The 20,613-nt window shown below is 43.7% G+C and overlaps 2 protein-coding genes across 3 annotated transcripts; one reads left to right on the top strand and one right to left on the bottom strand.

The window, feature by feature from the left end:
* The first annotated feature begins 8,012 nt into the window (after positions 1 to 8,012).
* LOC127769032 (ubiquitin-conjugating enzyme E2 2-like) lies at positions 8,013 to 13,229 on the top strand. The gene is made up of 5 exons (XM_052294727.1): positions 8,013 to 8,308; positions 8,483 to 8,508; positions 12,118 to 12,207; positions 12,326 to 12,414; positions 12,887 to 13,229. The coding sequence occupies exons 1-5, from the start codon at positions 8,184 to 8,186 to the stop codon at positions 13,013 to 13,015; spliced, it is 459 nt and encodes a 152-aa protein (XP_052150687.1). The 5' UTR covers positions 8,013 to 8,183; the 3' UTR covers positions 13,016 to 13,229.
* A 100-nt stretch (positions 13,230 to 13,329) lies between these two features.
* LOC127769031 (probable inactive leucine-rich repeat receptor-like protein kinase At3g03770) lies at positions 13,330 to 17,881 on the bottom strand. Of its 2 annotated transcripts, XM_052294724.1 has the most exons (10): positions 17,676 to 17,881; positions 17,561 to 17,580; positions 15,820 to 17,447; positions 15,568 to 15,701; positions 15,011 to 15,251; positions 14,693 to 14,901; positions 14,572 to 14,606; positions 14,354 to 14,465; positions 13,947 to 14,239; positions 13,330 to 13,755 (listed from the first exon to the last, which is right to left on the bottom strand). In XM_052294724.1, the coding sequence occupies exons 3-10, from the start codon at positions 17,192 to 17,194 to the stop codon at positions 13,635 to 13,637; spliced, it is 2,520 nt and encodes an 839-aa protein (XP_052150684.1). In that variant the 5' UTR covers positions 17,195 to 17,447; positions 17,561 to 17,580; positions 17,676 to 17,881; the 3' UTR covers positions 13,330 to 13,634. The 2 variants fall into 2 exon arrangements, with proteins under 2 accessions (XP_052150684.1, XP_052150685.1); XM_052294725.1 differs by having other exon boundaries at positions 14,572 to 14,603; positions 17,561 to 17,881.
* Positions 17,882 to 20,613: the final 2,732 nt, after the last annotated feature.

The raw sequence follows: 20,613 nt of genomic DNA, 5'->3' as shown, positions 1-20,613 counted from the left end.
CGGCCGGCACGAGCTTGAAGTCGTCTTGCAGAATACTGAATTTCTGCCTCCCTATGACCCCGCAGATAGACCTAAATCGGCTCAGTATTTTCCTTGGAGATGTCAGCAACCCTACGGCGTCCACCGCTGTTATGCGGAACCGTTCCTTAGGAATTTTGTTCCCTGTCCTAGGAGTACGTGCCCTTGAGGACCCACTAGTTGTCGTCGACATTGGTTCGCCTTGCTGAGACATTGTCTACTTTTTTCCAAAAAAAACAAAAAAAACACAATTGAGTGCTACAATCTATTACAATGAATTGAATGTCACTTATAAAAATAAATGAAACATATAAATAAACTAAATTGCGCATATCACAATGATAGAATGAATTGAATGGCACATATAAATAAATTAAACATATCATCAAATCCTAAAATCATAAATTCACCTCATACCATCTATTCATCCACATATCATGCATCTATCACTAAATTGATTAATGCACCACATTCCATCTATTCATCATCATGTCATCAATCAAAAAAATCATTCGTTTACCATATATCATCAATCCCTAAAATCATCTATCACTAAAATCATCTATCACTAAATTCATTAATGATCCACATTCCATATATTCATCATCATGTCATCAATCACTAAAATCATTCATTCACCACATATCATCAATCCCTAAAATCATCTATCACTAAAATCATCTATCACTAAATTCATTAATGCACCACATTCCATCTATTCATCATCAAGTCATCAATCACTAAAATCATCTATCACTAAATTCATCCCAACATCCACATTTCATCCCAACATCCACATTTTCATTATCAACCACATGCAGGTAGCAGAGGGAGGCGCGATGGAGGACTCACATGAGGTCGGCCGGGGGGGCTCGGTGGTGGCGGCGGCAGGCTCGGTGGAGGGCGTCGCCGGTCGGTGGAGGCGGCGGCGGGCTCGGCGAAGGAGGAGTTCACGGCGGCGGCGGCGGTCGGTGTAGACGCCGGTCGGGGAGGTCGGCGTCGGGCGGGCGGCGTCGGGCGTCGGTGAGGAGTAGGCGACGACGATGAGGAAGGACGTCGCCGGCCTCGGTGGGGGCTGCTGTTCGTGTCGGTGAAGAGGCAGGCGGCGACGACGAGGAAGGCCGACGCCGGTCGGTGTAGAGGCTCGGTGGCGGCGGGCTCGGTGGCGGTGGTGGCGGTCTCGGTGGCGGTGGCAGCGAGGGAGGACGACGGCGGCGAAGGAGGAGTTGGCGGCGGTGCTAGGGTTCTAAGGAGGCGGGAAACTGTAGCGGGACTTAGAAAAATTTTCGATCCGATCTGAAAAACCCTAGTTATATTAGAGTGATGAGTCATCTCAATCGGGCTTTGCCGTAGAGCCCGTCACAGATGACTCATCGGTGACGGGCTCCATACTAATGCCCGATTGAGATGACATTCAGGCCCGTCACGGATGACTCATCTGTGACGGGCCCTAAGATAATGCCCAATAGAGATAGATTAATCTCTATCGGGCTTGAACTAAGGCCCGTCACCGATGACTATTTTTCCATTTTCCAGATAAGTCTTTATATTTGTGAGTACAAAATATATAGCTGTTGTATAATAATTTATTTTATTAGTCATAACACATTTTCAGATAGTAAATGATTTCAAATCGAAATATGGTCAACAACAAAATTGATCCTCTCATCAAGATCTACAACTTTTATTTTGGTCATTTGTCTATATAACTTTGTTTCCAACAGCTTGAAATTGATTTTGACAATATGACAAATGTAAACAGCATTTGTAAATATTACATGACTTTAAATGGGAAAGCCATAAACAGCTAACTTGTACAACTAATCAAGATCTACAACTTTTATTTTGGTCACTTCTTCATCCGACAAAGTGATAGTACCAATGTTTACAAAATTGATATATCTGTGTTGATATTTATAAACCAGATGAGAGAAATGTGATTTTTGTGAATAATATAACTATCACTTTGTCGGATGAAGAAGTAACCAAAATAAAAGTTGTAGATCTTGATGAGAGGATCAATTTTGTTGTTGACCATATTTCGATTTGAAATCATTTACTATCCGACAATGTGTTATGACTAATAAAATAAATTATTATACAGCAGCTATATATTTTGTACTCACAAATATAAAGACTTATCTGGAAAATGGAAAAATAGTCATCGGTGACGGGCCTTAGTTCAAGCCCGATAGAGATTAATCTATCTCTATCGGGCATTATCTTAGGGCCCGTCACAGATGAGTCATCCGTGACGGGCCTGAATGTCATCTCAATCGGGCATTAGTATGGAGCCCGTCACCGATGAGTCATCTATGACGGGCTCTACGGCAAAGCCCGATTGAGATAGATTAATCTCTATCGGCCGTAAACTAAGGCCCGTCACCGATGACTCATTTTCCATCTTTCATTTGTTGTGAGTGCAAAATATATAGCAGTTGTGTAATAATTCATTTTATTAGTCATAATACATTTTCGGATAGTAAAAGATTTCAAATTGAAATATGGTCAACAACAAAGTTGATCCTCTCATCACGATCTACAACTTTTATTTTGGTCATTTGTAATAAAACAAAATTAGCCATATTAATGACTACACATATCAAGTCTTTGCAATAAAACAGAATACTTCATTCATTACAATAGATAAGTACAAATGCATCAGTCACAAGGTTATGCCTTCGGTATGATCTGAACGAGCATATGCCACAGGCTCTTGGGGATCATCGTCAAGGTCAATGTGAGGTCTTACATGAAGATTATGGTTGTATTCTTCTTCATCGACGACATTGTCAACTCCTACAATTCGGCGCTTTCCATCCCTCACGATGTGCATCTTCTTGTTTGAAGGGTCTTTTATGTAGAATATCTGCTCGACCTGTTTCGCAAGTACAAATGGTTCATCGGTGTATCCCACCTTAGATAGATCTACTAAAGTGAAACCTTCCTTGTCTGAATAGAGAGATGAACCATTATATCAAAGAAAGACAGTGGGAAAAACATCTCCAGGTGACAGAGGGTATTCACAATATCGGTCTGCAGCCCATCTAGATCTTCTGGATCTATAACCTTCTGTCCAATTGCATTGAAGAAGGCGCACAGACGTTGGATCGTGTGACGCACTTTCGGTGGTAGAATGCCTCTGATAGAACCTGGCAAGATTTGTGTGATTAGCACGTGGCAATCGTGAGACTTCATTCCAACAAGTTTTAGATCGTCCAATTTAACATACTTACTTATCCTCACTGAATAGCCCGATGGAACTTTAATATCCTTCAAGCATGATAACATTGCGATCTTCTCATCCTTCGACAGTGTGTGGCAAGCTGGAGGGAGGTACACTTTACCTGTCTCTGCATCTCGTATGGGCTGGAGTTCGCTGCGAATATTCATGTCCTGTAGATCAAGGCGCGCGTTCAACCCGTCCTTTGTCTTCCCGGGAATATTCAACATCAAGCCAACCAAACTCTCACACACATTCTTTTCTACATGCATGAGATCAATGCAATGACGGACATCAAGATCTTTCCAGTAAGGTAGCCACCAAAATATGGATTTTTTCTTCCACATACCCTTCTCCTTTGTCTTGCTACGTTTTCTTTTCTTCCCAAACTCATTGCTTATGTCCTTGACCATATTGTGGACCTCATCTCTGGACAAATCTTTGGGAGCAGGCTGAAGTTCTCTCTTACCATTAAAAATTTTCTTCTTTCTTCTAAATGTGTAACGTAGCGGGAGCCACCTCCAGTGACCCATGTATACCATCTTTCGCGATTTCTTCAGCCACCGGCTTCGTGTATGTTCCTTGCAATCGGAGCATGCCTTCTTTCCTTTTACAGTTTGTCCGGAAAGATTACCGAGTGCAGGGTAGTCATTAATGGTGCAGAACAATAGAACTCTTAGCTTGAAGTTCTCCTAACCATATGCATCCCAAGTTTCCACACCTTCTTTCCAAAGAATCTCCAGATCGTCGATAACAGGCTCCAGGAATACATCGATATCATTGCCGGGTTGCCTTGGACCTTGGATTAACAAGCACAATATAATATATTTCCGTTTAAAGCATAACCATGGCGGGAGGTTATAGTTCGCAATAAGAACTGGCCAAGTGCTGTGAGTACTACTCATGTCACCGAAAGGATTCATGCCATCCGTACAAAGACATATCCTCATGTTTCTAGGATCGGCAGCAAAGTCTTTGTGTTTTCGATCTATATTCCTCCATTCAATCGAATCCGCTGGGTGTCTAAGCATACCATCATTCCTTCTTTCCGTGGCGTGCCAACGTACTAACTTTGCTTCGTTCAGGTTGGCAAAGATTCTCTTGAAACGATCAATGATAGGTAGATACCACACAACCTTTGCCGGACCACCCCTCTTTGACTTATTTCCTTCGTCAGCACTTTTCTTTCGCTTGTATCGAGAAGCCTTGCAGACAGGACAAGCATCCAAGTCCGCATATTGCTTGTGGTACAATATGCAGTCGTTGGGACAAGCGTGAATTCTACGGACCTCTAACCCCAGTGGACACAGAACCTGCTTTGCTTCGTATGTCGTCTCGGGCAATGTGTTCTCAACAGGAAGCATAGCCTTCAAAATTCCTAAAAGATCTGTGAAACTCTTGTCTGTCCATCCACTACTTGCCTTCAGCTTCATTAGGTCCAAGGTAACTGACAACTTAGTGTGTTTTGCTTTGCATCCAGCGTACAAAGGCGTCTCGGAATCACTTACCAACCTGCTGAATTTCATTCCATCTCTCTCATTCTGGGCTGGGTCCTCAACGTCACGTAACATGTCTTGCAGCAGATCGTGATCCACATCAACTATTTCACTGCCCAATGGAGAAGGTATAAACATGTCATGCTCATTTTCATCTTCCTGATTATGCGCACCACTTCTGTCTGCTGCTGCTCCACTTCCTGATTCTTGCTCTCCATGCTTCACCCAACATGTATAGCCCTCTCCGTGTATCAGATGACCGTTGTATTCCTGATTATGTCATGCTCATTTTCATCTTCCTGATTATGCTTCACCCAACTCGTTGTATCAGATGACCGTGTACGTCCTCTCCGCTATCAAACATATTCTCGTTCTTGCAATCTGCAAATGGACAACACATGTAATCACTGTTTCTTCTTATCCGATCCTCCTCCGCGGCGTTCATAAAATTTATTATGCCCTTTCGGTACTCCGTAGAATGACGTTTCAAATTTTTGGCATACATCCAACTTCGATCAATTGCTACAAAAAAAAACAAATTAGAGGCACATATTATAAGATCAGTATTGCAAAAGTAAGACGTGATGAAATTGCTCAATTAATGATTTATATTACTCACTTGATTGATCCATTTTGATCACTTTTGGGAATTTAATTTCTGTTTTCCTTGGAAAAAGGACAAAAAATCGCCCCCTACAGCCTCCCACCAAAATAGTGAACAGTGGGATACAGTTACACTAGGTGGTGGGGGGTATTTATACTATGCAACAAATATCTGTAACGGCCCTAAAACAATCAACCGTGACGGGCATACAAGTAATCTCTATCGGGCCTTAATAAAAGGCCGTCAAAAAAGAGTGTCATCTGTGACGGGCAATAAACTTATCTCAATCGGGCCTCTAGTTGGAGCCCGTCACAGATGACCCTCATCTGTGACGGGCTTCTTTTAGGGTCCGATTGAGATATGGAACCCTCATCTCAATTGGGCCTCAACTATAGCCCGTCACAGATAAGTGTCATCCGTGACGGGCTTTAGTTTTATGCCGATATACCATGGCTGTGCGACCATATCTCAAACGGGCGAAACTTCGGTCCGATTGAGATTACTTCTTTGTGATGGCTCGCAAATTCCAGTCTTGTTATGGGCCGTCACAGATGGAAGAATCTGTACTAGTGCTTATACAATGATCCTCTGACTGGTGGGCTCGTACTGGCACGGCCATATAGAATCAACGATGTTCTATCCCTCTTCATAAGAGGCTATTGCGATGATGGCTCAAGTCATGCCACTTATGCTCGAGCAGTTGCGAAAAAATAGCCGTGTTATGTGATGTCAGGAGTGTGTGTACCATCAGTTCAAAGAACGGTGTTGTTTATCGTTCACAATATTTACTCCTATTTAGCATTTGTAACAGAAATAATCTATGGAGTGTGCAATGCAAGATGTACGAAGGAATAGTGCCTTTTCACCTTTTGCTTTAAGATCCTGATATAATACTCCCTCTGTCCAAGATTATAAGGGATAATGGCCCCTTGGTCTGTCCCTAATTATAGGGGATTTTGCTTATCCCAATGAGCTAGGTACAGCAGCGATCAACTCATCTGACAAGCTCATGGCTATTGGTAGTAGTGCTATTTAATTTTGGGTGGCATGTTTAAATTTTGAGTTTCAAATTCTGATGTAGATGTGGTGGAAAAATATGTCCTGACAAACTCACGTGAGATTGTTAACTGATTGTGTTCTTTCATTCTTTGATATGGAATGCTGGTGAGTTTCTATAATATATCCTTCATATATCATCAGAAGAGTTCGAGAACTGTGTTTGTGTTAATGATTGCTTTGAACATTCGCTTTAGTATTTGAAGGGAGCATCAACACATTGTTTTTGACTGAAATGGTTCATGGTTTGATGCTTACACTCAGGAGTATTCGAGAGGATAGTATACATTTAAGTGGTGAGTTCACCATGCTATATTATATCGATAATGTAATTGTATGAGTGTATTTGCCTAAAAAGATTGTATGCTTATATTTACCTTTTTAGCCTACATCCGTACAAATCAACTATCCATTTGAGATGGGCCATTTTTTGAGTCCCCGCTTCCGATGAGAGCGCTCTCTAACGTTATCAACTAGAGAAGAGCACATCACATCACATGTAAACTACTCAATCCATTCTAAATAGGTGCATCTAATAGAATGGAACATATCCTGTGCATATCTGAACATATAATATATCACATCTTACACTAGATACATTTATTTTGAGATGAAAGAAGTATATGAAACTGTAAGTATCATGTTCCTGAATACCACGATGCTGTGCATATATGATCGTGACCTTCGGTATTACAAATAAATAAACAAAAGTCATGATGTATATATTTATATTTTCTGGCAAGAGAGAACCCATCAGAAAGAAAATTGCATAGAGATATACAAATTAGGCTGTCAATGCCAAAGCTTGGTGAGTTTTAATATAGCTATTCTTGGCAGGGCAAAAATTGTGTTTGAATTTTTAGAAAAATAGTTTAAGTTAACTATTGAAATAACTTATATTTGTCAAAGTTTAGCTTCGATTTAAATTGACACTACACATTCTTAAAATTACCGAATATTGGTAAGGTACTATAGAAGACAAACCCAATCAACCATCCATAATCGATTAGCCATGACGCACGCGCGGCACGGGCCACCATCGAGTATTCGAGTGATGCCACAACGGCAAACAGAATGGATCGGCAGGAACAATCAACCGAAAGTGAGTCAATCATGTCATATCAAGGGAAGCTGGCAGGAATCCATCCGAAAAAATTTCTACGGCCAGGATCAAAAGTGGAGAAAGGACGTGGTGACGTAGACGGTGCTGATGAGTCAGACTGTCATCGCTTGCCGCCCCAGGTGGGCCCCACCCTCCACCACCTCTCGCACCGTCCACGTCCAATTAACTCCGAATCGCGGAATCCGGGCCCACCTCCAGCCCCACCGACAGGTGGGCCTATGGGAGCCTGCTTTTCCTACGTGGACCCACAGGGGCATCAGCGCAGCCTCGCGTACGGACAAACCGGCCTTTTAACTACATCCTGCTCCACCCAAACCCTCACAGGCAGGTGGGCCATCACTCACGTGGGACCCAATATCCAGTGACGTGGAAGAGCAAAGCCGTCCACGCAAGCTATAGCTTTTGTCGCTGGCGGTTGGGCCCCGCCGGTCAGTGACCCAGGGGTGGCCGCGGCCGTGTGGTTAAATCGTTTCCCTTTTCCGCACCGGCCGCCTCTCCCTCTCCTCCTCACCTGGCGCGCCGAAGCTTCTCTCCTCTCTCTCAACTCCGGCGAGAGGAGGAGGCGGCGGTGGGGCGTTCGTCGGGAGAGAGACCAGGGCCGGGGGGCTAGGGTTCGGCCGTTCAGAGAGGCGGCGGCTGAGGAGGAGGAGGGGGTGAGGAGAGATGTCGACGCCGGCGAGGAAGCGGCTGATGCGGGACTTCAAGCGGCTGCAGCAGGACCCGCCCGCCGGAATCAGCGGCGCGCCGCACGACAACAACATCATGCTCTGGAACGCCGTCATATTCGGGTAGCCACCCACGCGCCGTAGCCACCCTCATCTCAGGCGCTAGGTTTTGGAGCCGAGGGGATCTCGCAGAGCTTGTGATTTTCCTATTCGTTGTGGAGTTATTTTTTTAATTTTTTGTGTGGGTTGATTTGGTTCTGATGTCGTTTGCTTGTCATGTCTGGTACGATTTTGCAGACCGGATGACACGCCGTGGGATGGAGGTGAGTCCATTTGACTTTTCCCCTTATTTTGTTCTGATCAAGATATCTAGTTACTAGTGATTGTGATAATTTGGTGTTTGGTGAATGAAAAATTAATGTTATGCGGATTTGCAAGTTATCAGATACTGCGCGTAAAGGTTCCATTTTGTTCATCTGATTTCACGTGTAAAAAGAGGAAACACCGAAACAGCAACCTCCCTACTTAAACTCAACTTTGTGCTTCGTTTTGTTTACGTCTTGGTTCGCTTCTGATACAGGAAGCTTATAATTAAGCCATTTGTGACTGTGATGCATTCTTGTTTACTGAAAAGTTAGAGCTTGATCTTCTGATGCGTTTGATTTGTGCTTTATTGACAAGGCTTTCACTAGGTAATGAAAAAGCATATGATTGGCATGTTTATGAAATTACAGGCTGTATGCATTTTTACCCAACAAATGCGGACGCTCTAACAAGTAAACGACACTTTAGAGTAGAAAATGAGTAGCTCTTTCTCATACAGCGTGGCATGCTAACAATAACAAGCACACACATTAGAGCTCTTATAAGAACTTTCTCCATACCACTTGGAATTATAAATCGAAGAACATACCCATAACGTTCTCATCGGAGTTACTTTATCTGCAGTACTCAGAGCATGTTATGATCAGGTTTGGTTATTGTGCTGCTCTGTGAAATGTGGTTGTTTACAAGAATCTTTACTGATCCATAGGATTACTTTTGTTATGGCAAAAAGGAAAGTGTTTCCAACCTAGTTTTTGTGGTGAAAAGTAGGGAAAAGCTTTTGAAAAGCCATCACAGAGCCAAGTATGAGCCTTAATAGAATTCTGCTCATCTCTTGCTTAATCATACTCTTAGACTTATAGAGTCCAGGAAGGCTAATGGGTGATCAGTCGCACGCGCCTTCCCCCGCTTGACTCGACACGTGTCGCGCGGAGAGGGGGCACGGGCGGCGGCACGGCGCGCGGTTTCTTTTTTTTTTCTTTCCCCTCCTCCCCCGCACGTTCCTTTCTTTTAGTTTTTTCTGTTTTTTTTCCGCAGTTTTTTTGTTTGTTTTTTGCGCACGGTTTTTTAATACGTACGTGTACAAACTTTGTATACACGTTACAAAGTTCATATATGTGTATACAAAGTTCGTATATGTGTTTTTTTTAATATGTACATATACAAACTTTGTATATATACGTATATAAAGTTGGTATATTTTGTATACATACATATACAAACTTTGTATACGTCGTATACAAACTTTGTATATATCGTATACAAACTTTTGTATATGTGTATATATTTTTTATACATAAAAAATGTATACATATTAATATTAATACACACACACACAATATATGTACTTTATATACATACGTATAAACTTTGTATAGACGTATATAAAGTTTATACGTATATATATAAAAAGTATTTTATACGTATGTATATAAAGTATATACATACGTATATACATGCACTGTAGAGGAGAGAGTCAAAGAGACTAAAGACGTTAGAACTGACCGTGCGCGACTGATCGCCAATCAGCCACCCCCTATAGAGTCTGTTAGTCTTAAATTTGAAAATATATTTTTTTTCATAATTTGCGTATACACGGGCGCTGAGGAATAGCAGAAATATTCCTATTCCGCGAGCTGGAGATGCGGGAGCGCGATGATACCGCAGGCTGGCGGCGCAGGGGCACGGTACCGTAGCACGGGAGTGCGGGACCGGCTCGGTCGCGCAGACCGGGGGTGCAGAACCGAGTCGGTCCCGCGCGGCGGCTGTGCGCGTTGCTGTAGCCCACGGGACCGCCTGCCAGCCCGGCCGATCGCGCAGAACAGTGGCGCGGGTCCAAAGCGGTCTCGCATGACCAAGCTGCGGCACCGAGCCGGTCCCGTAGGGCTCCGGTGCTGCTTTCCTAAAGCGCGGGAGCGCACTCTCTTCGCATCCCCATTAAGCTGCACCGCACTGAAAGTTGTTTGTCCCCTGGCTCCATGTGACATGCCTAGCGAGAAACGGCACCACACCAAAAGTTGTTTGTCCTCTGCCGTTAGCTCCTTGTGACATGCTCAGCCAGGAACAAATGGGAGAGCGATTGTCTTCTCTCTTAGCTTTTTTCATATGGCGTCCGCCGAAAGTTTTTTGTTGTCTGGTTAGAGAGCTTACTCGTCGAGTGCCTATAGAAGGGAACGTTACGAAATGAAAGAAGCAGACTCAAGTATAGCATATAACTCATATTTGTAGACTTTATCATTGGTGTAAGCTTCAATATGTTAGTGCGCTTGGCGAATTCGCATGCCCTATCTTGTGGTATGAACTGAGCACACGATAATTTATGGTGCGTATTGGGGGCTTACAATAAGATAATGCCGTGAATTTGCTAAGCGTTCAAACTCACTGAAGTGTTGTGTGAAGGTAAATATTTGTAAGTGTTCGTGAAGGAAAGACATGCAAATATTTCAAATTTATTTATTTAGAAATGTAGCTGACATATTAGAAAGTTTTAACACACAACATTACATATTAATTAGAATAAGGAAAATATAAAATCGTTCTACTCATTAGCCTCATCATCGAAATTTCAGGATGTGCTAGTGTCCTTTTTCTTTCCCTTTCTTCTAGCACCAGCTGGAGGTCTGCGTCTTGACAAAAATAATCTTTCAGGTGAATGTCGCTCGCGAACAGACCTACGTGCCACCTAAATACCGTTGAAATCAACGTGCCTGTAGTCTTGGGTCAGCTGAGTTATTGGAGGCAGTTCATCAATCTGCGACGGTCCTATCTCGTGTTGTGCTGTTGACGACCCCCCACCGTAGCTACATGGTTCTCTGTAGGACTGTGTGCTGCCGGCATATCCCATTATTTATTGGGGGTGTACATTCCTACAAAACATTGAATCCAAAGTTGTAGCGCACACACATTATGGAACTAAAATATTTTATAGTAAATTACAATTTGTACCCGTTGTTTGTGGTTGCATGATAGGTGCTTAGGAGTTATGCCATGTAGCTAATTTAGCTATCATATTAGCAAGAATAGGGATACCTCGTTTAAAATGGAGCCATTCTATTTGTGAACATTGGAGTAAGAAATTGTAGACTTAATTTTTGGAAGCTCTTTAAGTATAGCCGATTGTTATCATTTATCAATCATCAGGACAAAATAAAGTAGTTCTTTTGGATGCGGTTAGACCATGTCACCATGACTAAATCTTCATTGTTTAACTTTGATATTTTTTAGCAATAGTGAGATGGGACCATATTAATTAGATGGCAGCTTCATTTGATGGCCTATTTATTGTTTGAAATCAACTACAAAAGAGTGATAGAATGTATAGGAAAAATCACCGGATGGAAACTCTTTTAAGTATTTGGTGACCACATTTTTTGCATATGGTACCTCCAATCTTATGGCCTTCAAATAATTGATGAAATGCTTTTGACATACACAATTGGTAACATGATCACTCCCTTTGTCTTTGTATGTCAGGATTGCAAATTTGCAACCTCATGTAATCCTTTAAAATCACATCGATTGAAATGAAGTATGTTTTGTGGTGTTATTACTTATGAACATAATTACATGTTTAAGTTAGTACTAATAAGTGATTTTGTCACATATAGGCACGTTCAAGCTGACACTACAATTTACAGAAGATTATCCCAACAAACCACCAGTTGTTCGGTTTGTCTCAAGGATGTTTCACCCAAATAGTATGTCTCATAACTTGATAATTTGACCACTTCATTATCTTTGCAAGCTACTACATTATTCCCAAGAGATTGAATTATTGAAGATATACACAACTAATTGTTTTTGTTATCCGTTCAGTTTATGCAGATGGAAGTATCTGCTTGGATATCCTACAAAATCAATGGAGCCCTATATATGATGTTGCTGCGATATTGACCTCTATCCAGGTATCATTTGAACCTTCGCAGAGTGTCCTAACAATCACATCGATAGCTTCACTTGGTTTAATGCTTTCCCCTGGTTGTAGCTCACTTGATTACAATCATTTATATATGATAGAAAATACACGCATATTCTGTATTTTTGTCATGTCATTGGTGTAGAGGTAATTCCAATATTGAGGAAATCCTTTCCTTCTACTATAGTTGCATACACCAAAGTCATTATTGACAGTCGTTATTGTTTTCCAAACAACCTGCTATATGGGTAATGTGACACCGATAAATTAGTTATCAATAGCATCTGCAGCCTGATTCTAGGATGATTAGAGCCTTTCATCCATGTCATGTTGCTGTACGGGTTATTGACCTACATTTGCTGACAAATAATGGCTTGGGGGACCATAGTTGATGTCTTCCTGCCTGTAATCCTCAGTTCCACATTGAGCTTAGCTGTTTCTGTTTTGCCTTTTATCTGCAGTCCCTGCTCTGTGATCCAAACCCAAACTCCCCTGCAAACTCCGAAGCAGCCAGACTGTTCAGCGAGAACAAGCGCGAGTACAACCGCAAAGTCCGCGAGATTGTGGAGCAGAGCTGGACGGCCGACTAAGCCAAGGACATGATTGAGTTGCAGTTTCTGCAACAAGCTTCTCCTAAAGATATGCAATTCTGGCTTTCCCGGTCTGTATCACCTACTAAAAACATAAAAAATCTTCAGTTGTTGTAATTCCTGAGCTTGATCCCCTGCCTTCCCCCACTTGTTTTCCCAATGTAGTGGCTACCTATTTGATGAATTTATAAGGTATTGATGCTTATGTAAAGAATTATACTCCCTAGCCAAGAAGTTGCTGTTGCTGCTAGGTTGCAGAAGCCTCTTGAATCCTCCGTGCTTTCTCGCTGTACCAGCGTTCAGTCACGAGAAGGTTGGTGATGCTGTAATTGGCAGCAACCGCAGCTGTTTTTATAATTATCACGGAACTGACCGTTGGTAGTAGAAACTATTCCAGCTTTAATATTGACAGAACGATACAGGGGCTTGCACAGCACAACATTATTTGTACGCCTAAAAAGCACATATTATTGTACGCCTAAAGACAAAAAAGAAAGAAAAGAAGAAAAAACAAATGAAGGCGTTTCTGAGATTTAAAGGATTCAGTGAGCAAACACGATCAGGAAAGGGGAAGGTTGTGTGCATCAAGACAGAAGCACAACCCGGAGGATCAGTTCCATCAATATCTTTCATCTTCAGCTTGCCTCCTGCCTGTCTCAAAATTTCCATCTTCTGTTGCAGCCTGCAGCCACACTGATCCACGAGCTGACGAATCCACACATTCTTTTTCCCGCCCAGACCTGTAAGAACAAGCTGAACTTTAGAATCCTTCAAAACAAAGGCAAAAGCTCTTCCTCATTTCATCCATACACACCAATCCAACAATAACCTATCAACACTACAAATCTAACAAATCAATCTTGGTTTGGAAATGTGAATGTGATGGTCACTTGATCAGAGGATACTTGATTGATTTGGATGTATGGCACACCTGGTTTGCTCATTCTGGAATCTGGAGGATTTCGTGATCCGGGACGACGACGACACCATTGAACCGTCGCTGCTCCGGTTATCTCCTTCCCAGTCGTCCTGCACCTGTGCAGCGAACTGCAGGTTCCAGAGGACGTCCTCGATGGACGGCCGCTGCACAGCCTCCTTGGCCAGGCACCTCAGGCAGATCTGCATGATCGTCCTCAGCGACTCGTCGGAGCATCCCTTGCTCACCTCCTGGTCGGCAAAGCTCCTCCTCCTCACCAAATCCTCGTCGGCGACTGCCCATAGCATCTGAAAAAAGGAGTAGAGATTCAGAGATTGTGCTGTGCATTGCTAGGTGGAAATTCAGAGGTTGGCATTTTTCATGTGAAACAATGGTTTTCAGGTGATGGTCATGTCACATACCAGTTCTTTCATTATCTCAACCTCATATAAGGATGTGATTGGCTTTCCAGACACGATCTCAAGAAGGATCACCCCGAAATCGAAGATGTCGGTTTTATCGTTGAGCAGTGGGCTGCAAAATAACACATGCAGAATTCAGTGGGTTTTTTTTCACTAGATTGTACTGATTGAAACTACCAGATCATAGGCATATGTACGGATCAAGTCCTGATAAGTACCTTTCAGTATGGTGCTTGCCTCCAGGTCCTCCCTTCTTGGATTGACAAACATCATAACATTTCTAGTCAGCAACAGCCAGAAAAACAAATTACTAAGGACTGTTAAAAATGACTGATCTACCTCAGATTTCATGGCCTCTCCTAGGATTGGGATATTGTAGCTGCTGATCTTCGCGACATGATTCTGATCGAGAAGAATGTTGTTGATCTTCAGATTGTTTCCAAACAGGCCAGGCATCATCCCAGCATGCAAGAACTGAATGCCGTTGGCGATGCCGATGGCAGCTGATATTCTCTGTGCCCATGTAAGCTTCCTTCCTTCAGTTCCTTCTGGTGAAAATCAGTACAGGATGCAGTGCAAAGCAACAGTCAGTGACTGAATACTGCAAACAACTGAAAAGAAAAACAATGAAGGAGAACAGCTGACAATTTAACATACGCGAAATCCTGCTCCGTAGGTTCCCGTTTTGCACGTATTCGAACACGAGGTATAGCTGAGTGACAGTAGAATCATCAAGATCATACTCGAAGCAGTGCCCGAGAGCGCTGACCAAGTTCCGGTGTCTGAGCCTAGAAATTGTTTCAATGTGGCGACTGAAGCTTAGGGAAGACTGATTCCTCTTAACCTTCAGGCTCCTGATGGCCACTAGTGTGCCATTGCCTAGTCTCCCCCTGTACATCTGACAAACAAACAAAGATCTGATCTCAGCTCCCAAGCTTTTCAAAATGCAGGACTTATTCATCACACTCATATAAGCCCGTGAGGTTAATTTGAACAGAATACAGTGAATTTCATGCATCAATTAGTTGTAGGTTGCTCAATGGGTAATTTTACCATCCTTAAAAATGTACTGAGAGATACCACATTTTGTATTGTAAATTTGATAACTTCAGGTGCTAGGTATCTTGAGTATCTAAACTTTAACTTGCTTAGGGACCATAAAATTTCTCTTGCTCAATAGAGTCTGAACTGATCAATGGAGAAGATTGGCATACCTCGCCGAAAGAATCTTGCCCCAGTAGCAAAGAGTTCTCAAAGTTGTCAGTGGCAGCTTCAAGCTCAACCAAAGAAAATGTTCTGTATGGTGGAATTCCCAGAGCTCCCAGCTTCACTGTCTGTGATATGTAGCCTGTTTTGATTTTGTCGCAGACACCAGTAGGAAATCAAATCTTAGTGAATTTTGACATCAAATTTGGTGAAATTTTAGATAAAATTCAGTGATGAGTGAGAGACAAATCAAATCATACGTGCATCGGCGAACATCTTGGATGGGTAGCCACTCGTGCTTGAAGAATTGTCTTCTCCCAACATCGCCGGTGGCCTCACCATTACGCCTTTCTTGTTCTTCCTCCTCACGGCGACGACGGCGACGACGGCGACGGCCGACGCGGCGGCGAGAGCCGCCATTGCAATGCCGGCGAGGAAGCCGGCGTGATGTGTGAGCTTCTTCCTCACCTTGCCGCCGTGAGTTATCCCCACGGCCAAGGCTTGGTTCTGGCAGAACGGCGACGGGTGCTGCGACGCGTCGCCGCCGGTGGCCTCGAGGCAATTGGCATTGACGAGCACCACCGTCGCCGGCTTCTTGTCCGGCCTCAGGCAGGCCGGCTCGCTGCCGGTGAGGAGGTTGGAGGACAGGTCGACGAACTGGAGATTGTCGCCGCAGGCAACCTTGTCGGAGAGCACGCCGGTGAACCTGTTGCCGGCGACGTTGAGGTAGCGGATGGCCGGCAGGGACAGCAGCGCCGGCATGAACGGGCCGACGAAGCGGTTCCACGACACGTCGAGCCGCTCGAGCAGGTAGAAGGAGGTGATCTCGCCGGGGAGGCCGCCGGTGAACCTGTTCCGGCTGAGCACCACCGTGACCACCTTCCGCCCCAGCGCCGGGAACGCCGGGCCGAGCCAGTTGTCGCCGACGTCGATCACCTGGAGGTTGGTGAGGCCGCTCATGTCCGGCAGGTTCCCCGTCAGGTTGTTCGACGCGAGCACCAGCGACCTCAGCGACTCCATGCGACCCACGGACGCCGGCACGGCGCCGCCCAGCGAGTTGTTCCGCAGGCTCAGCACGGCCAGCTGCGGCAGCTCGCCGATCCACGCCGGGAGCTCGCCGGCGAGCAGGTTGTCGTCGAGGATCAGCGTCTGGAGGCCGGTGAGCTGGGACAGCCCGCCGGGGACGCCGCCGTAGAGGTAGTTGCCGCTCATGTTGACGATCTCCAGCGCGGCGAGGCGGCCGATCTTGTCCGGCAGGGGGCCCCAGAGCCCGAGCCCGGACAGCGTGAGCACCTTGAGGTCGGGGAGCCTCGACAGCGCCATGACGAGCGCGCCGATGGAGAAGTTCATCGGGAGCGGCGGCGCGCCGCGGACGCCGGCGATGTGCAGCTGCGTCACCGTGTCGCCGTAGCACACCACGGCCGCCGACGGCGCCGCCGTGCCGCCGCCGCCGCAGAAGTCGGTGGTCCGGCGCCAGTGGCTCAGCACCGGCGGGTGGTTCAGCATCTGCTGGATCTTGAACAGCGTCCATGTCTGCGAGTACTGCAGCTGCGAGCTTCCCGGGAGCAACGCGAGCAGCGCTGCCAAGAAGACGACCAGGTGATGGCTTGCCCCCGCCATTGGAGAAGCTCTCATCAAATGCTTCTTGATCAGCAAGAACCAGCAGAGAAGCAGAGCAAATCAATCTGTACTGCAAGAAATTAATCTCTGTACTCTGATGATTCCTTCACCTTCTCCTTCTACTACGATCAAGGACAGTGTGTACCAGCAACAGAGGAATCAATGCTTTGATGTGTGTTGATAGTACCAGAAAGTAACCAAATCATCATCAGGAAGAGGAAGTGATCATCAAAGATCACATTTCTTGCCAGCTTGCTCCATTCTTGAACTGACAGTAACAAGACAAAAAAAAAACAATCATGTTAACTGAAGAACACTCATGCACATCACTACTACCATTTCACAAGAACCAAACAACAAATCTAATCAACTGCACCTTACCTAGCTTAGGCAGTCACCGACTGGAATAGCAAAGAAAATCTTGCTCAGATGACTGACGAACTCAAGAACAGAACGGATAATAAACAACAAGAGAACCTTATTACAGTATACTGACCAGTGAGGCCTAGTGCAAGTATATATCCTCTGATTCTACTGTAACTTGTACTAGTACAATTGCTGGCTTGCCCTGCGCTGCACATCACTCACGGGTGGCTGGCAGAAGCATGAGGTAGCTGCAGGCATCAACGGACAGGTGTGTCTCCAACGATTCAGCTGGAAACGGGGAGCAGGCAAAAGACCAAGGACTAGCAGTCCCAGCGTTCACTTTTTCTCACTGTTGAGTCTTCAGAAAAAAGAAATATACACACACACCAGTGCCCTGCTCCTCTGCTTTCTTGGGATCACACTCTGATTGGTGCTTGTTAGGCTTAGAATAATGTGCTGCTTTACGCCTTAAGTTTGATTAGTAATTCTACTGATTAATTAGGAGTTATGAAATAAGTTTGACAGGCCTTAGTTTTACTTCAGAATGTTGCTTCTGATCTACTGTTCCACCAATTGCTTTAGGATCAAAACTGAAACTTCGATGATAAGCCAGTCCTGAAGCAGTAATTAGACGTTAGGACATATGCTGGTAGTGCTGCACATTTTTGCACAGTAACAATCTGGCAGTGTTAAATGATGCTTTACTCTCCAAATGAACTTTTTTCCCTTGGTGAGTACCACATATCACATATGGCCCTTAGTTCAGCACCACTGTTAGCAAGTGTGGTGAACATTGCCCTTTTTTCTTTCAGTGCTTTTCCTTCTTTTCTTGGATTCTTTTATTTTTTTTCCTTTTAGCACTTTTACACCTGATGATGCCTCTCCTCCTTGCTTTGCATAAAGCCAAGGTAGAGGAAGCATCAAAGCACCCAGCAATCCTGGCATTGGAAGATGCACATAAATTGCAAGAGACACTGCAAGTAATTGTTTGCACTGAATCTTTGAACTCTGAAAACTTCAGATAACTGTTTGCACTGAGTCTTTGAACTCTGGAAACTTCAGATGGAGTAATTGTTTGCACTGAATCTTTGAACTCTGGGAAGTTCAGATAATCGTTTGCACTGAATCTTTGAACTCTGAAAACTTCGTATAATTGTTTTGAAATGCTCTGGAGTTTGTGAGATTTCATCCATGCAGGTGATGGATGAAACATTATGAAATGAATGCCACCTTCTCCACCTAACTTGAGCAGCGCACTAGCTGTGCCAGTACACTGTCCTGCTTAGAGCAGAGCACACGAAAGTAATTCCATTTTGGACAGAATGAATGTCATGGGCAAGTGATTTTTTGGAACAGATTATGTACCTAACACACATCCATCGACTTCACACAAAACCGTGGCCCTAAAATTCAATGCCGTGGAGCAACGTGCATGTGCGTGTTAATGTTGTACAAGTACGGCGATGGAACTAACATGCTAGTAGTATTTCAACTTGTAATCAGGGTCCTAGGAAAAGTATGAGACATCAATTACCTTTTGTTGTAGGACACAAAAGAATTACGATGACACCAGGAAGTACATTTGTTCGTACACCATGGGTGGATGAATGTAGTATTCGTCCAGATTTAAACCCTAACATTCACAATTATTTCCTTGGAGTTAGTTAAGTCCAAATCTTAGTTATGAAAATGCCAGAAATGTAATTGGCTGAAATTTATTACTGAAAAAAATATGTGACCTTTGGTATATATGTATTTGTTGCACATATTTGCTGATACAACGAGAGATAAGCTACTCAAATGTATCCTCACCCTGAAACCAACGGTTACTCTTGAGGTACCTTAATTTTTGTGACAAAAAATGTCTAATAATAACCCTAATTACTGTTGTCCCGTCGTATGAGTATGATAGGACAATTGATCAAAAGCATACGGCACGAGCCACTAGCATGTACTGCGTCTACTGCTTCAAAAGCAAGAGAGACCGCAACTTTTACAGACTCATCACTCATCAATTAGGACGTACGGATTACTCGTACTAGAAAATTAGTGCTACAAGAAATGCATTCTTTTTATAGGACGTAGGTAGTGTAGTACAATTGATAATTACTTTACAGCAGCCTCGGAGAAAAGAAATTAACGGTGTTCGATTAGCTGAAGCAAGAAATGCACTTCTTTTTTTAGAACTAAGAAATGCACCCTTGATATAATTTGAAACAAAACCTTATTGCTCTCCTTCTTAATGTATTTAAGGCAGAACTACTGCCAGAGTGCTAGTTACTTAAAAAAAAGGAATATTACATTATTTGAAAAAGTACCTAAATTTTATACTAAAATTGTTAATACCTTAAGATACTTAATATCTAGACGTAGTAAATTTTACATTAAAAAATATGGTACGTCTCAGTACATTATCAAATATAGTAAAATTAAAAAAAAAAGCTGTAGGATTCTCCTCTCGTTATATACAGACGCGCATCAGTTAATCCCTGCAGGTACAGTACAGGTATATCATGCGAGTTGAGCTACAGTAACGCGCAGAATTCATTACTACCGGAATACACAGATCAAGATAAGGAGCGAGCAATTAATGTCTCTCTACTACAGGGTTTAACATAATGACCCAAACTGCAACTACATCAACCGAATCGTTTCCAGAAAACCATACAGAGAATTTGTACCACCGAAGATTGTGAAGCAAGCGAACGTCCCGGCGACGAACAAGCCAGTAATTCGTGCCCAACTTCTATCTCTCAATCCTCACGCACGTGTCGGGGTCCAGTAGCTTCGCTAGCGTTACACAGGTCCTGTTTGGATCCGGAGGGCTGCTATTAAATAGCCCAACGGAATCTTGTTATTTAGAAGTATTAAACGTAGATTCCTGACAAAATCTATTCCATTACCCCTAAATAGCAAGATTTTGAAGGGCTATTTAATAACTCGGAGGATCCAAACAAAGCCACAGTTACACTACACGAGCTATAGCGATCGATCTATCGATCGGCTCACCATTTAGGACCTGTTCACTTTGATGTAAAAAAAACTTACCAAATTTTAGCATTGCTAAA

Source organism: Oryza glaberrima, chromosome 3, assembly GCF_000147395.1.
Source record: "Oryza glaberrima chromosome 3, OglaRS2, whole genome shotgun sequence".
Taxonomy (NCBI): domain Eukaryota; kingdom Viridiplantae; phylum Streptophyta; class Magnoliopsida; order Poales; family Poaceae; genus Oryza; species Oryza glaberrima.
Note: the sequence above shows the minus strand (reverse complement) of the source record. Positions and strands in the feature narration are given on the sequence as shown.

Excerpts from the sequence above, each read along its gene's own strand:
- LOC127769032 (XM_052294727.1), top strand. The coding sequence starts at position 8,184 with ATGTCGACGCCGGCGAGGAAGCGGCTGATGCGGGACTTCAAGCGGCTG. Across the intron at positions 8,309-8,482 it reads TGGAACGCCGTCATATTCGG|ACCGGATGACACGCCGTGGG; the intron begins GTAGCCACCCAC and ends ACGATTTTGCAG. Across the intron at positions 8,509-12,117 it reads TGACACGCCGTGGGATGGAG|GCACGTTCAAGCTGACACTA; the intron begins GTGAGTCCATTT and ends TGTCACATATAG.
- LOC127769031 (XM_052294724.1), bottom strand. The coding sequence starts at position 17,194 with ATGAGAGCTTCTCCAATGGCGGGGGCAAGCCATCACCTGGTCGTCTTC. Across the intron at positions 14,607-14,692 it reads GAGAGGCCATGAAATCTGAG|AAGGGAGGACCTGGAGGCAA; the intron begins GTAGATCAGTCA and ends TGTCAATCCAAG. Across the intron at positions 14,240-14,353 it reads TTGAGATAATGAAAGAACTG|ATGCTATGGGCAGTCGCCGA; the intron begins GTATGTGACATG and ends TCCTTTTTTCAG.